This window comes from Hakea prostrata, chromosome 10 (genome assembly GCF_041222555.1).
Source record: "Hakea prostrata isolate BN-2017 chromosome 10, UWA_Hpros_2, whole genome shotgun sequence".
Taxonomy (NCBI): Eukaryota; Viridiplantae; Streptophyta; class Magnoliopsida; order Proteales; family Proteaceae; genus Hakea; species Hakea prostrata.
Window position 1 is genome coordinate 32926723 of NC_142609.1, and position 16547 is coordinate 32943269.

The 16547-nt window shown below is 37.0% G+C and overlaps 1 protein-coding gene across 1 annotated transcript; it reads right to left on the reverse strand.

Annotated features, from left to right (window-relative positions):
- Positions 1-8102: 8102 nt before the first annotated feature.
- LOC149002534 (actin cytoskeleton-regulatory complex pan-like protein) lies at positions 8103-12311 on the reverse strand. The gene is made up of 3 exons (XM_089138184.1): positions 11783-12311; positions 10803-10931; positions 8103-10228 (listed from the first exon to the last, which is right to left on the reverse strand). The coding sequence occupies exons 1-3, from the start codon at positions 12215-12217 to the stop codon at positions 8648-8650; spliced, it is 2145 nt and encodes a 714-aa protein (XP_088994310.1). The 5' UTR covers positions 12218-12311; the 3' UTR covers positions 8103-8647.
- Positions 12312-16547: the final 4236 nt, after the last annotated feature.

Here is a 16547-nt window from a genome sequence, read left to right on the forward strand (position 1 = left end):
TTGTAGAAAGAAAAAGCTTGGTTTACTTCAAAAAAGAATTGAAAAAGAAACTCTTTCCCTCCCTTGATTTGATTTTGTTTTCATGTTTTTTTTTTTTTTTTTTTTTTTTTGAGAAAATGAGACTTTATATTAATAGAAATAAATAGAGTACATGTTTTACGTTTGAAATGATACAAGTGAACATTCAGGCAATCGATTCAACTGACGTTGGGTAGAGATGGAGGCGACGCCGGTGAAGGAGAGGAGAGAGAATTGGGGACTCACAAAGGTGTGTTTTTAAGATGAATTTCTGCTCATCCGATTAGAATGATCCATGTGTTTAAAATCTAATGGCAAACTAGAGGTAATGGGAGGGTGCCAGTACAGTAGCGGATAAAAATCCCTCCAATTCCATGAGAAACATGGCGCAATCCTTCCAAATTGAAACCTTACAAAAATCTCCTTCTCAGTGTAAACAGTTAATTTTCTGTTAATCATAAAAATGAGTTTATCCTTTTACCCTCAATAAATTCATTTTAAAAACCTAATACAAAATTACTATTTTGACCTAACCTCATTCCTTCTTTGGAATCCCAATTTTAACATGTAGGTGGGTGATTTCTTCTCCCATCATCTTCAATTCACAAACTCCATTCGCCCTTTAGTCCCTTTCTTCCTTTGTTCCACAAGGCAATCCCCCGAGACTAACCATTGACTAAAGACTTATTCCTTCAGCATTCAATTTAATAAACCTATAACTAAAGGAGAGAGAGAGAAATGGAAGAGAAGATGTTGGTCAAATGCAGCTCTGTTTTCTGCTCATCAATCATCTTAACATTCATTCCCTTTCTGCATTTCTGAAATAGAATGTTTTTTTCCCCCCCAATTGCTGGGTGTTGTTTGTAGAGGCTCTTCTGTCTTGGGGAAAATATTGATACTTAGTTCACTTTTCCCAAGTAGAAGATTGATGAAGAAAAATAAAGTATTAAACCCGTACTTGTAAATAGTGTCTATGTGGGAGCAATGTGTATATTATGCAAAATAATAACCACAATAGACATAGGCACAAAATATACGTGGTTTGACTTTGCCGATATCCACGGGCATAATGAGAATTCTTCACTATGAGAATGGAAAGACGTAACTTGTATAGTGTTTGGATATAGAACCAATATCAACCATGTAATCAAAGTTGGAAACCCCTGTACACCTCTCTCAACTCACACTCTCAACCCTATGAAGAGATTACAAACTCAGTCCACTACCCCAACTCTGATTAGCTTGCTCAACACTCTAAACACTCTTACTTCTTTAGGTGATCTACACCTCTTATTGTGAGTTACAAGCAAACCACTCTGGGTTATATATAGATGGGGAAAGGTGGGTTGGTTGAGACATTGACAAAGAATCTCTCACTTTATTTTGTCAATGTTTGAGGCTGCCAACAACCACCCTCCTTAATGAGGAGGATCCACAGACTCCTCCGATTTATGAGGGATAGGTCATGCCTGCCATGTTTATGCAATAGTTTTGTTTAACCTTTGGTAAAGCCTTTGTCATCATATCTGCTCCAATTCTGTCAACATGGATTTTCTCAAGCTGCAAATGCTTCCGTTCCAGCATATCTTTTATCCAATGACACCTTATATGGGTTTACTTGGACTTATAATTGAAACTCAGATCTGACTTATATGGATTGCACTTTGACTATCGCACTGAATGACATACTTATCTTGTTTCAAACCGACTTCTCAAGTAAATTGTTTCATCCATAGCATTTTTCTTATAAGCTTCAATAGTAGTAATGTATTTAGCTTCTATGGATGACAAAGCCACACATTTGTGTAGCTTGGATTGCCATGACACTACTCCTCCAGCAAAGGTAACTAGGTATCCTGATATGGATTTCCTAAAGTCAACGTCTTTTGCCAAATCATCATCTGTATATGCTTGATAACACATATTTCGATCTCCAAAACACAATGAAATGTTACTAGTACATTTAAGAAATCTCATTATCCACTTCATTGCTTCCTAGTGTTTTTTTCCAAGGTTAGGTAAGAATCTGCTATTAACTCCTATTGCATGTGCAATATCAGGTCTCGTATAGTCCATGGCATTTATCAGGCTTGCTCTACTACTGAAAGGTAGGGAATACGCTTCTTTTCATCCTTTCCTTCTTTAGTTGAGGGACTTTGTTCACTGCTCAACTTGAAATACAACAAGGGGATACTTATAGACTTTGCTTTGCTTATATTGAATCTTTTAAGTACTTTCTGCACATACCTTTCTTGTGATAGCCATATCTTTCTAGTTGTCCAGACACTATAGATCTTTATGCCTAAGATCTGTTGTACAGCTCCCAAATCATTCATGACAAAGGACTTGCTTAGTTGTTTCTTCAACCTGTCAATTTTATTAACATCTTGACCAGCAATCAATATGTCATTAACATAGACCAAGAGAATAAGAAATCTTCTTCATAAAATTTCTTAATAAATACACAATGATCTCATGTCCTTCTACTATACCCATGATCTATCAGAATGAATCAAACTTCTTGTACCACTGCCTGGTGCTTGTTTCAAGCCATACACGTTTTTTCTTAACCTACAAACCATGTGTTCCTTTCCTTCAAGTTCAAAACCTTCTAGTTGCTTCATGTGAGTTTCTTCCTCTAAATCTCCACGGAGAAAAGTTGTCTTCACATCCAGTTGATGGATTTCAAATTGGAACTTGCAGCTAAACTTGGCAGCACTTGTATAGAAGACATTTATGGGTGAACAAATTTCATCAAAATCAATACCTTTCTTTCGCCTAAATCCCTTCACAACCAACCTTGGCTTGTACCTTGGTTGTGAGTTCTTCTCTTGAGTTTTTATGTTGAACACCCATTTGTTCTTGAACACTTTCTTACCTTCAGATAGCTTTACTAGGTAATATGTGTGGTTCTTATGTAGGGTATCCATCTCTTCTTGCATTGCTTTCAACCACTCATCTCTATGCTTGTTGTCATTTACTTCTTCAAAGCATTTTGGTTCTCCTACATCTGTTAGTTTAACAAATTGATTAGGTGAATACCTGTTAGATTGTTGCCGTGGCTTAGTGGATCTTTTTAACTTAGGTTCAACTGGTGGTTCATGAGTCGGCCGCTCCCTTTGTTCACCAAAGATAGAAGTATCATTGTTGTTGTCACCATTCCCTTCTTGCACATCTCCCCCTTCACCTTGCACCGACGGTGGAGTGTTGGACCAAGATTAAGATCATCATTACATGGTTGAGGCTTCTTGATCTTATAGAAGTCTTGAATTGTTTGGCCTTCTAGAAAGACTACATCTACTTCTGATAAGCTTCTTGTCAATTGGATCCCATAACTTATAACAAAACTTGTTAATAGCATAACCCAAGAAAAATATGTTGTTTTGCTTTATCATCAAGTGTGGTCCATTCAACTTTGGGATGTGCACGAATGCTCTACATCCAAACACCTTCAAGTGGTTATAGGATACTTCTCCAACAAAATGGCTTTGTCAAAGGCCGACACATTCAAGATAACATCCTTATTGCCCACGAGTAGATGCACAAAATACACTCGCACAAGAAAAGGAAAAAAGGACTCATGGCAGTTAAGTTGGATATGAGCAAAGCCTATGATCGGTTAGAGTGGAAATTTGTTCAATCAACTTTCATGAGCTATGGCTTTCCCTCACAATAGATTGCTTGGGTCATGAAGTGCATTACCTCCAGTCAACTTTCTGTATTGGTTAATGGGTCACCTCTTCCACCCTTCTCTCCATCTAGAAGCTTTCACCAAGGAGATCCCCTCTCATCTTATTTATTCATACTCTGTACGGAGGCTCTGACGTCTATCTAGAAGTGGCCTTGCATAAAAAAAGCTCAGGGGAATTCAACTTTCGTTTGGAGGGGAGCACATCTCACATCTTGCATTTTTTGACTACTTGATTTTGTTTGGCCAAGCTACTAACACAGAAGAACCTTCCACCGACTCATTGAGGAATACTGCTCCCATTCAAGTCAAAAACTAAACATCCAAAAAACTCGAGCACATTATAGTCCAAGTACCTCACCAGGTTTGACACGCACTCTTTCAACTCATTTCCACATTACACCCACCACTGAGCTTAATATCTATCTTGGAATTCCTCTCTTTTTGGGCAAACTCAAAAGGAAGCATTGTGACACCCTTCCCACTAGAGTCAACCACAGATTACAGCATTGCCAGGCCAAACTCCTCTCCTACTCAAGGAAACAAGATAACATCCTTCTCTTGTATATTGTTTATCTTCAATTCTAAGTTTATGTAGACTAAAATTGGTTTTGGGTGTTCTTACCGTGAACAAAAATTGTTTGGGTGTTCTTGCTCATAAATAAAGATTGAAGATGGTGCTCTTGCCCTAAGATAAACAAAGATTGTAAAGGGTGCTCTTACCCCGTAACAAAGATTGTAAAATGTTTGATATCTACCCATTGTATTGAAAGAAAATCACTAATGAAATATTCTATTGAGGCAAAGAGAGGAGTGGACGTAGACTTGCAAAGTCGAACCACTAAAAAATATTTGTCTTGTGGTTGATTGTTATTGTTTAATTTCATTGAAATTTACAATTTATCTTATATTTCCAATCAAACCGAAAAATTGGGACAATTTACTAGTTGCAACCAATTCACCCCCCCCTCTAAGTTGTACCAACAAAGAAGATTCGTCAATTCAATAATTTTTTTTTGGGTAAATATCACTTACCTCCCCTCTTAGCTGGACAAATAGCACTTACACCCCCTCTTAATTGGATAATATCACTTACATTCCCTCTTACCTAGCAAACATATCAAACACCTCCCATCTGTTAACTTTCTCGGTTAAATTAAACTTGTACCGTTAAATATTTTTCTACCACCCCAAAATATCCTTGGTAAAATTTTTTTTTTTATTTTAAACCCTATATTACCTTAATCACCCTAGTAGTTAAAATATTAAATTACTTTCAATTAAAATAAGTGTTAAAAATCAAAACACCATAGCTAAAACCTAAATTATCTTTAATTATTAAAAACCCAACATACCCTTTTTTTTTAAAAAAAAATTATCAAACAATTAAAAAAACCCAAAATAGTAGTATGCGTTTAATTTTATCAAAATATCCTTTGTTTTTTAATTGCATTTTTTATTTTACTTGATTCTAATACGTGTTTTTTAATTGTTTCATAATTTTATTATTTTTTTAAAAGGGTATGTTGGGCTTTTAATAATTAAAGATAATTTAGGTTTTAACTATGGTGTTTTGGTTTTAATAATTATTTTAATTAAGGGTAATTTAGTAGTTTAACTTTTTAGCCAAGGGTATTTTGGGGTTTTAAAAAAAATTTAACGGTAAAAGTTAAATTTAACCGAAAAAGTTAGCATAGGGAAGGTGTTTGATATATTTGCTAGGTAAGAGGGGAGGTAAGTGATATTTTCCAACTAAGAGGGGTTGTGAGTGCTATTTGTTCAGCTAAGAGGGGAGGTAAGTGATATTTACCCATTTTTTTTGTACTACTTGTTCTCAAAGAAAATTTATTACTAGACTATCATCAGTTAAAGTTGAAATTGGATTACTTCCGTATTGAAATATATACAAAGTGAAATATATTGGCATATTTACTGACCATATGGATCATTCAGATATTATATAGTTTTAGTATATGCATCTAAAAGATGTGGTTAATTCGCGATTTGGCATTTATGAGATTGTTTGCTCAAATTAAGAGCATAATTCGGATTAAAAAAAAAATTGTCTTGATAATGCTGGTGATTTACATCTAAGCTTTTTTAATGATTATTATATGTCAACTAAAATCATGGTTGGACAGCCTGTTTGCTCATGTTCATATCCAAAATGATGTAGTAGAATCATTTGTTAAATATCTTTAATATTGCTTATGAGAACAAAACTCTCCATGTTGGTATAGGGATATGTTATTTTATATGCATCATCACTTGTATGAATTGAGCTAAAAAATTATCATAAATTCTTCTTATTACAATTGGTTTATGATCAATATTTCTCATTATAGAGATTTTTATGTGCGGTTTGTGTTCTAATTTCTCCACCACAACACGTAAAGATGAGTTTCGAAAGAAAGTTACGAATATACGTTGGATATGAATTTTCCTATAATTCAATATCTTGTTAATGACTGGAGATTTATTTAAAACAAGACATGTTAATTAATTAATTTTTTTAACATTAGGGGGAGAGAATAAAGAATTGGAAAAAGATTTATTGAAATGTAAAGTTCAAAAAGTTATTTATTTACAAAATATTACGAATCAATTGCCATATACTTTTATTGACCTATCAAGAGTTTCAAAACGTCATATTTCAACTACAAATGCTCCAATTCAAATTGATATCTTAGTAGAACAATCTAATAGTACAAATAAAAGTCACTTTTAAAATGTAAAAGACAAATCGGTTTTATGGATAAAAATCTTAGTAAAAAAGAAAGAAAGAGATTGACAAAATAATCATAATATAAAAACAATTGCTCAAAAAAATCCTGAAAATATAACTATCCATAAAATCTCAGAAGTGGATCAGGTACAAGAAGCCTAAAAGTTTACACTTACACTCACTGCTCCCTCCCCATCTCTCATTTCAGTCCAAGAATCTTTGATATAGGTCAAGAGTTTTGCAATAAGGAGTGTATCAAGTGTCGACCCTATATCCGAGCAAACTCTTCTAATCCGGAAGATGAAGAACGCTACTAAAACTGTTATCTTGACCACCAACGATTCCAAAACCCTAACACTCCATTGGAAAGAAATCAATTAAAAACCCTAACAATATCTTTGCTTGTTCTTCCTACTTGGTTTTTTTCCATGTCTATGTTATACGTTGAAGCTCAAATGGTTGAATTGGTTTTCAGATTTTTATCAAAAACTAAGTTTTCCAAATGTACTTTCTTTCTTAGATTAGATAAGCAAGGCTTTTTTGTTTCCGATGGGGGAAGGTGGGGCAGTGGTTATCGGTAGGAAAGGGGGTTGTGATGGGTAGTTTTAGTAAGATGAGGCATGGAAAGAAGCTAGGTGAAGGGTGAAATCGCCTCATCCACCTAATGAGTATGCCTGGATTAGAACATTACATGAAATTCATTAGGTATTCATTGAGAAGTTTCCTCCATGAATAGGAGTCAAATACGGTGAACATGATGAGGAATCCACCACAAAGTGAAAGTTCACAGGAAATGGCTCTGGCAATGGAGTTCTTGTGACCTCTTACCAAAAATCACATATGTTAAGGTTGAGTGGGACAAGAGACATAGCCATTATCGCATGCGTTACCACCACCACCACCACCAACAGCAGCATAAGCCATTTAGTCCAAACCAAACACTAAGAGTAGAATCCAAGGTAATATGTTTGGATTGTCTGATTCCGGACTCTTTGCATCAGCTTGTCATCTTCTCACTTTTGTCTTATAATGGTCAGTTGGTATCTCATTGTTGTAATTCCTGTCCCCTATTTCCAATACCAGCAATGTTCTTCAAATATTATTGCCAAAGCTCTCATTGGAAGGTACTGTTTGTCAGGCTGCGTGACCCTGCAACAGCAGAATTTGAAGAAGTCTACGGGAGAGAGGTTTTCGATGATGCCAATTTTGGGGAATCTTATCACATGCCAACTCAGTAGTATTGCAGGGAATGGTATCGTAGAGATAGATAGCGAGCGCAAAATTTTGGACTGTTGGCTCCGAAATTTCGGTCGAAATTTCGATCTCAACCGTTGAATCTCAATGGTTGAGATCAAAATCTCAACAATATCTCGACTCGATAGATTAAAATGTACTGCTTGATCGTCCTACACATTTAATGCGCAAGACTGAAGCATGACCTCATAGATAAAGCCCACATTATCAGGAAGGAAGGTATTTCCTAGGGAGAGGTTAGGGGAAGTGAATTAGGGGTATAACCATCATTTTGACTTTGACGGGGGCATTTATGTCCATTTTGACTTACTTTATTCAATGCTTTATCATGCATATTCAGTATCAGATACACCTATCTTTGAGGGCTTCAGCTCTCAATGTCACTCAATCCAATCTCTGCCAATTACCATAACCAACGCTTTTAGACCACTATGTGCAACTCCATCAAAAGGTTCAGTTACTAAGAACATCCTCTCTGCAAAATGCTGGAGTCCTAATAACTAAAACAAAGATACAAGGAATGGTGTGAATTTAGCCTTAACTTCTGAATTGTATTCCTTGGTTGCATTATCCAACATGCATAAATAATACAGTACAGATTACATTGCTTGCTCCTGATTCCTGAATTACATTAAACAATAGAAAGAAAGACCTACTGCTGTTTCACTGCTAGAGAAAACAATAAGGCTGCTCCAGCAAGTTCAATTTTTGTAGGAAGGTAAAGTGGTCGCAAAAGAAATCTGCTTCCGTGGATACAAGACCTGAACCTGCTGAACTGGCAAGGTCATTGTCTGTTGTCTGGTTCCTAGATTCCTCGGCAGCACCCTAGTGGTTCAACCTCCACATTACCATGTAGAGTGGAAAGACGAGTTCTCCCATATCAGATGTAATTTTAATCAACAGCCAACTTGAGTAGGTCGCATGGACTTCCAGTTCGCCTAAATTTTAGAAACTTGTGATGTCTAAATCTTCTGCTTGAGAACTTGCCGCAGTTGGATTTTCTGGCTTTCCATCCTTGCCTCCAAAAGCTTTGCCTTTAAACTGTTCTTCTGTGCACCTCGTGGCCATTCAATGCACCCTTTCATCCCTCTGGTTATGTGCGGATTACCAGAGTCAGGAGAGGGCCACTGCATCACCAAACTCCGGGGGCTGAGCCCACCTCCAGCTGACCCTTGATCTGGAGAATTGATCCCTGCATTAGAAAGTCTGCCATTTGAAATCCTTCCTTTCATCCCTTCAACGGTAATTATCTTGAAGTTTTCACCATTACTTGGACATGATTTCCATAGTCTGGCTATGGACGAGACCTTCTTCTTCGAGTTTATGGCTGATACAGGACAGACCTTATTGATTTCTGTACTCGGGGTATGATGACCAGCATTGTCTTCCCATTCTGTTCCGCTCTCTGAGACATAACTGTCCTGGCAGATCCTATTAACAGATGGGTCACTACCCTCAGGTGAATAACTTGAGCCTTGATCCTCAGCATGACTAACAGTTTCCCAGCCACTCCCATCTTCTTCTTCTATCTCCCCATTCTGATCATCAAACCCATTTGAACATCTTTGCATGTGGTTTTTGATAAACCCATTGACATCAGGGCTTACCGTGTGGACTTTGGAGGCATGGCTAGCTGGGCTGTAACCAGGACAAGCTTCTATCTCCCTTTCATTCGCTTCACCAGCTTGAATATCCTCAAAGATGGAGAAAATGTCCTCCGACTTTGGTGGCTCATAAGAGAACTCTTTGATATCTTGAATCCTCATTGAGGTGGCTGCCTCTTGAAGGAACTCTGCCTCTCTCAACTCTGTCACATCCGAGGTAGCACTTCTTGATCTTAAGAAAACCCCCAAGTCCGCTATAAGTTTGCTCAACTGGGAATACTTTTCTTCAAGAGTTAACTTGGCATCCACCAACTTCATTTGGACCCTTTCTTCACGCCAGACTTCAGCCATTTGCAACATCTTTCTCTCTTCATCCACTTCTTCACGCATTTTCATGGAATCCCTTTTCAGTGATTCTACTTCAGCCTTGTCTTCCCCAATTTCCTTCGCAAGCTCATCGCATACTTCTTCCATTAGCTCTCTGGATTTTTTTTCCTTCTCATACTCTTGCATAAAACGCTTTGCAGATAATTTGACTTCAGCTAGTTCATTTACCAATTTTGAGTTAACTATTTCGAGCCTCTGGCGATTCTTTCTCTCTCGGTTCAAGTCATTCTTGACATCATCAATTATAGCGCGAATCTTTTCATGTTCTCTATTTCGCCATGATGCCCTTTCCTCGGAAACTTTTCTCAAGAAGTGCTCAACTTTCTTCTTTGAGGAAAGTTGCTCAGTTTCAAGCTCATGAATACGGCTTCGAGCCTGCTCAAGTTCAACTTGCAAAGCTGAAACGACGGAAACACTTGCAGTTGGTTGCTCTTCTAGAAGTTTCATGCTACCATAAAACCGGTAAACCTCATCTGGTGTTTTTGAGCATCCTGGGTCCCATTTTGTTGCCCCTTCCATTGCTGAATTGGAAAATGGAAAAGAAGGTTCAACCTACATAAGAGGTGGGTACACAACATCCATCAGGATTAGATTTTTGTTCATTTTAGGGTAGAGAGGGGTGCAGAAAAGGCATTCATTTTAAATGCTGGTTATTAAGGAAGGAAAGTGATTATGTATGGCACTGTGACTATATGTGTAATAGTAATCATATAACAGGTAGATATTTCCTGGATTACCATTTCTCATCCGTTTTAAACATTTTGTGTTCTCATTTTTCCTTTCAAGGGTGGAGTTCTTTTTTTCTTTTTCTTTTTTTTTGTGGGGGGGGGGGGGGGGCGCAAAGAGAGAGATGGTAAGTAAACAGTCAATCATTCCCCTGAGTGTTACACAAAATATTGTTATGGATCACAGTTTATCTGATAATTGGATCACCTGATAGGATTAAAGCATGGAGAACGAGAGATTCAACTGAGTCCCAAATGCACCCCCAGCATTAGGGGAAAAAATATGTAAAACAAGGGAAGGGAGCTTCCTCTGTTTCTTCCATCTTTCAGCATAATCTAACCCAATTGTTTGTAGACATTTACTCACTAGATGAAAGATTAGAAGAGAAAAAGTAAAGTACCTTATACAAAACTCCATTCTTTGAGCCAGAGACAGAATGTGGAGTCCGTAACAAATCGTCTGCTTTGGCACTGTAGTCTCTGCTGTTGACATCAGGAAGAAATGGAACCCCCATATGGCTAACATGAGGCTGCAAGATGAGCAAAACAATGAATAACATATCCAAATGACTTCATAGATTCAAGTTGCAGATTCCGATTACAAAGCAATCACCCACCATAAGAAAGGCATTTTCTCCAATCTTTCGGCATATGGGATACAAGGCAAAACAAGAAATACAGATCTAACTGAAAAAGAAGGTATCCATACCTCTGAAAAAGTTATTATGGGTATTTTCTATTTTTATTGTGAATATCATCGAATCCATGATGTTTTAACAAAATTGCAATTATAACATAATAAAGATCACAAAAAGTAATCGATCTAGAGGGATTAAAAAAGAAGAGGGTCAACCAGATCGAGAAGTAATGAGCAATTGCTCTCCTTCTGTTAGTTCAGATTTCGAATGGAGTCCATAAGATTACTTTCAGCAACTCTGCTAATTAAGATACCAAGTTATGCTAGAAGTGCCCTTTTCTAAGTTGTTAAAATGCGAGGGTGGTTCATGGTTGCTAGTAATTACATAGAAGAAAGTTCTGAAAACAGTGATCTGTAATCATAAAAAACGGTCCTTTTATTCATGACTTTGTTAAAGAAGCTACAATAATGACGGTGAGCACGTCCATGCAAACTTGATTACAGAAATCCTAGAAGCTCAAGATTGCAGTGTTTTCCTCTGATCTCAGAAGAGCAAAAAAAAAATGTAGTTAATTAAATTGGTGTGAACATCCTTGAGAATTACGCATTGCTCCTTTAAAACCCCAAACAGAATGGAACTCCCGCAATTTCCGTTTATAACTTTCAGTTGTTAGATCGAATCAAAAGCTCCGCTTGAAAACTAAGATCGCATACATCCTACGAAAAGCTTCGACAGAGAAATACCTCAACTCCGAATCGAGCAGACAGCTTCATCTGCTGACCACGTCCATCGCCAGAACCGCCAGAGACTTCCGGCAGCTGCAACTTCCAAAGAGCAGCAGCAAGCTTCCTAGAAGAAACCGAAACCGCTTCAGCATTCCTGTTTTTCTGGCGACCTCTCAGCACCGACTCCGGCTCCTTATCATTAGGAAAAGATAAATCTGCATCATCAAACTTCCACCGCAAAAGTGGAGTTGCAGGTCCACTCCTCTTTCCAACCGGAGCTACATCCCTCTTCAACCGAACTCCACCACCGGAAAAATTAGGGTTCCTGATCTTCTTTCTTTGAACTTGTGACCGTCGATCGCTCCTCGTATCTTGCACCTCCGAATCTGGCGATTTTGGGTATAAACTCTTGGAGTTCACCGTCGGAAGCTGTGCTCTACCGGAAATCCTCATCTTCTCCGGCGATGTTCAGCCGCCATTTGCTAAATCTGAAAACTTTGGACGACAAAGAGAGAGACGAGCCTCCGATCCACGACGAAATGTGGAACTGTGGAGAGCGAGATAAAGACAGGCGTCGAGTTTCATGGATTTTGTCGAGACATCTACGCGTATAATATACGGTGTTACCGTATAAGTATAAATTCTGTATGTAAACTTCCTAGATTTATGGCTCATACAACTTCGGGAGAATCGGGACAATACACTCAAACGCGTCAAATTACCAAAATATTTCTCTTATTCTCCATCTGAAGGGATAAATATTGGGGGTATTATAGTAAACTTGACACCGTAACGTCTCTTTGCATTTATGGTTATTGCTTGGGTTAGAGAAAGGCCCCCACAAGAGTGCTGAATGATAGTACACGTGTGCTAATGCAAGTGGGACACATCAGATTAAAAATGACCATATAGGTAGTACCCAGTCACGAGATGAGGAGATGACTTCTGGGGCCCACCTTTATTAGCAGAGCCAAGAAAATGAAACTTTCTAGATCTAAGTCAGATTGCTTTAATATTAATTAAGATTTTCTCCTAAATCTCCAGTTCCCGATACAATAAAGAAGAGCTGAGGGGGAATGGACGTTGTGTACTTGTGTTGAGGTGATTCAACGGTGTGCTTGTGCGGTCGAGATTATCAGATCCTGACCACGACCACACGATCAACGGTAAAAAGCATAATTTCTTGATCGAACCTTAGATTCATAATCATCAAGAAATAAAATCGTTAAAGGACAATTATTCTTGCCCCCTACATTTCAGTGAAACTAGAATCTTATTCTTTGTTTTTTTTTTTTTTTTGAAATTATTCATTTATCCATTTTTACTATTGCTTTTTATTTGTTAACTGATGACGTGGTATTTTTCTATTTTTTTAAATGCTTAAAATATTTTTTTTTCTTTTGGTATGTCCAAAATAACCCTACGTAATAGCTATTACTATTTTAGCTTTTAGTGGAATAACCTTAATTAGTAAATAATAGGTGAAAAAACCTAAACTCTCATGAATTTCTCCCAAATTGAGGATAGGACTCTATGACTAAGCATCAAGAGTAAAGTAGTAATTTTAAATGCATTTCATTTTAGGGAAGGGTAAAATGGACCCTTTGAATTATATCATAAACATACAAGACTACTATGTAATGAGACTATGTCTCACTTTGGATGTAGCCATTAGATTTAATATCTATATATATTTATCTTTATCATAAAATATAAAAAACAATTAACGCTTTGAGTTTAAAGAAGAATAAGATAGTGATTGTATACAAGGTTTAAAGTATCCTACGACTCGATACAGGATGATATGTACGCTTTGAATTTAAAGAAGAATAAGATAGTGATTGTATACAAGATTTTAAAGTATCCTAACTAGCAGTTGATTTGACTTGATTCAAGACTAATCAGACCATGGGCCATCTGATGCGTAAGCTACAACACCTGATAGTAGATCTAGCAGAGGTCATGCATTCGGTGCCCAAATGCTAGCTCGACTTACTTTTTTATCGTCAAAGTTATTTTATCTAATTGGAATGATTGAACAACAAGTAGGAATGCTGACTAGGTTATGTCTAAGGAAGGTTGATTTTCTACAATTTCACTAAAACCCTAAACCCTATATCTTAATAGTGAGTATAAATACAAAAAATATTAAGACCCCAATTGCAATGACACTTTGCATCCTACCCAAAGTCCCTCAAATTCTCTTTCATCATTCACATTCTTGTGATTCCTCTTATTTTTTTCCATGTTAAGCACGTTGTCACGATTTCATTGGATACATAACAAAAGGGCAGTCATTCGCGATCATCGTAATCGGCCCACTTTGGCACTTGTTTGTGGTTCGTGGTTGATTATAGGCCGATACCACGATCAATCCAATCACGTATCAGTGGAAACCGGGGTTGATCCCTAACCCAACCAGTCAGGCATAGCAGCATCAGCATGTACTTGCACCTAAAGAACCACTTAACAATGCTTGAATTAATGGTACAATAGTAATTAAAACAAGCGTAAGGTTTGACTTTTAAGTTCACCGCCAGGTGGCATTAGTAATTATCCTAACTTTTAATGGTGAAGGAGAATTTGGTAATAAAGAGCATGTGTTTATTGCACGGTGGACCGGCGGTGGACGGTGGTGGTATACACCGACTTGCGAGGTACAAATCTAATACATGAATTCAACTGAGACAGGACAACAGATGTCAACTTCTAAAGAATTCCGAAGTTCACAGACAACAACATTAAAGAATGAATTAATTTTGAAGTAGCCAATAAGGAATCGACAAATGGAATCAACAATCTAAAAGGCATGTGAATTAAGATTTATAATTCAGTTTTCTCTAAGTGGGGTAACTCTGTAGCCGATTCTCTAGCTAGGAAGGCCCGTTCATGGCAAGTAGGACCGTTTGGTCGGTTTCCGTTTCACTTTTTGAAACTTGTAATCAAGATGTCTTGAGTTTTTCTTGCCTCCTTCTAATTAAAAATCTGTTTATCAAAAAAAAAATTAAAATTTATAGACGAAAAGTAGTGATAAACCTCATTCATTGGACAATAGAGAGGAAATACACAAACTTAGATATTAGGATTTTGTCTAAACCCAGGATCTGTTCTTTCATTGCTACATTCAGTGTGGAAGAGCAGAGGGCTTGGGGGTACATTTTGTGAAGAAGATTTCATTAGAAAGGAGAAGCATTCAGGCCTGTAATTCTACTTTTCCATGGCGGGTTATGATGGGCTTTCAGAGTGTTATCAATTTATTATCAAATTGTTTCAATTCGAATTAAACATTAAATAAGAAAGTTTTACAAGGGCGTTCTACAATAATTGGCAAAAAGCACAAACATGGTGAAGGAGAGGGACTAAATACTCATATTTCACATCTAGAAAGACCGTTGGAAGGAAACTGTAAAAATGTGAATCTTAAATAAAAAATTACAACAAAAAAAAAATGAACAAGAATGAGAAAGTTAAGGCGCCCGGGGGGGGCAACTCCACATAAAGAAGAGACGGAAAAGAAAAAGAAAAAGAAAAAAAAAAGAAAAAGAAAAATTTTCAAAAACTGGGAGCAGACCAAATGCTGATTTTTCACATAAAAACAGGGTTAGAAAGAAAATTTTAAAAAATTAAGAAGGAAGGAGGAAATTTCCAGCCTACCCCTAAAGTAACTCTGCCATAGACACAGAGCACCTTAAAACTATGTCAAATTGGTAATGATCCCCTAAAAAACATCTCTTAAACTTGCACAATATTAACTTTCTCGCAAATTCTGTTTAAATTAAGGTTAGATAATTTCATAATTCCTATATTACTTATCCTAATTTTCATGTGACTTTACAATGTTGCCCTTATAGTACAATAGAATCTTGAATTTCATCCTCTTTCTCCCTTTGCTTGTCAATTATAGATATAGAATAACATAACTAAGGGTATGTTCGCCACAAACTAGTTAACAATTCTAATGGGAAAACAGGGTGATTACCTATTTGGTATTGTTTTAAGGTGTCTGCTTTTTGCCAATTATATTTGGGTGTTAAATCTTGTCTCTTGGACTCAAGGTCTAATAAATCGATCTCTTTAACATACATAAAAAGATAAATAAACCGGCCTCTTTAACTTGGTTTGAAATTATGAAGAAAACAAAAACATATCATATGCAAAAATATTAAAAAAAAAAAAAATACACGAAACCCACTATTTTTTGGGTGAAACTAGTGACCATCTATTATCATTTCTAAAATTATATGGCATCGACATGCATAATTACAAGTTACTCACAGTTAAATTTTAATGTTAAATGATTAAAACAAATTACTTAAACACCCTTATCCTTATTTAATTCATTTAAAATTTAAATTTCAAATTATTCAAACGCCTTTTAGGCAGAAAAATGACAATGATGCCACTAGTTTAAGAGTCCGGATCAGCGACAAAGGGCTCCTTACCGCCACAAAAAATAGGGGGGCCCAGGGGTGGTGATGGGAGTGTTTTTTTTTTTAATATTTTTTAAATGTGGGGCCCACCGTTTTTGTGGTGGAAAAACCGTCGGGGAGCACAGAGTGCTCCCCGTCGGGAGTGATGATCCGGATTCCTAGTTTAATACCCTCTCATACCCAACTGGGTGAATAGAGAATCCATTCACCCATCTTCTACCTACACCCCCAACCCCCTTCCCTTGCTTGCAACCAATTGCCCCCTTGGCGTTCTTCCAACCCAACTCCTCTAAAATCCCCAAAATCTCTTTACCAATGCATCTCGTGGGTCATTGAGGAAGAGGAATTCATCC

Coding starts and splice junctions, on each gene's coding strand:
- LOC149002534 (XM_089138184.1), bottom strand. CDS start 12,217: ATGAGGATTTCCGGTAGAGCACAGCTTCCGACGGTGAACTCCAAGAGT. Junction 10,932..11,782: donor CTGCTCGATTCGGAGTTGAG/GTATTTCTCTGT, acceptor CTCATCTTGCAG/CCTCATGTTAGCCATATGGG. Junction 10,229..10,802: donor AGAATGGAGTTTTGTATAAG/GTACTTTACTTT, acceptor CCTCTTATGTAG/GTTGAACCTTCTTTTCCATT.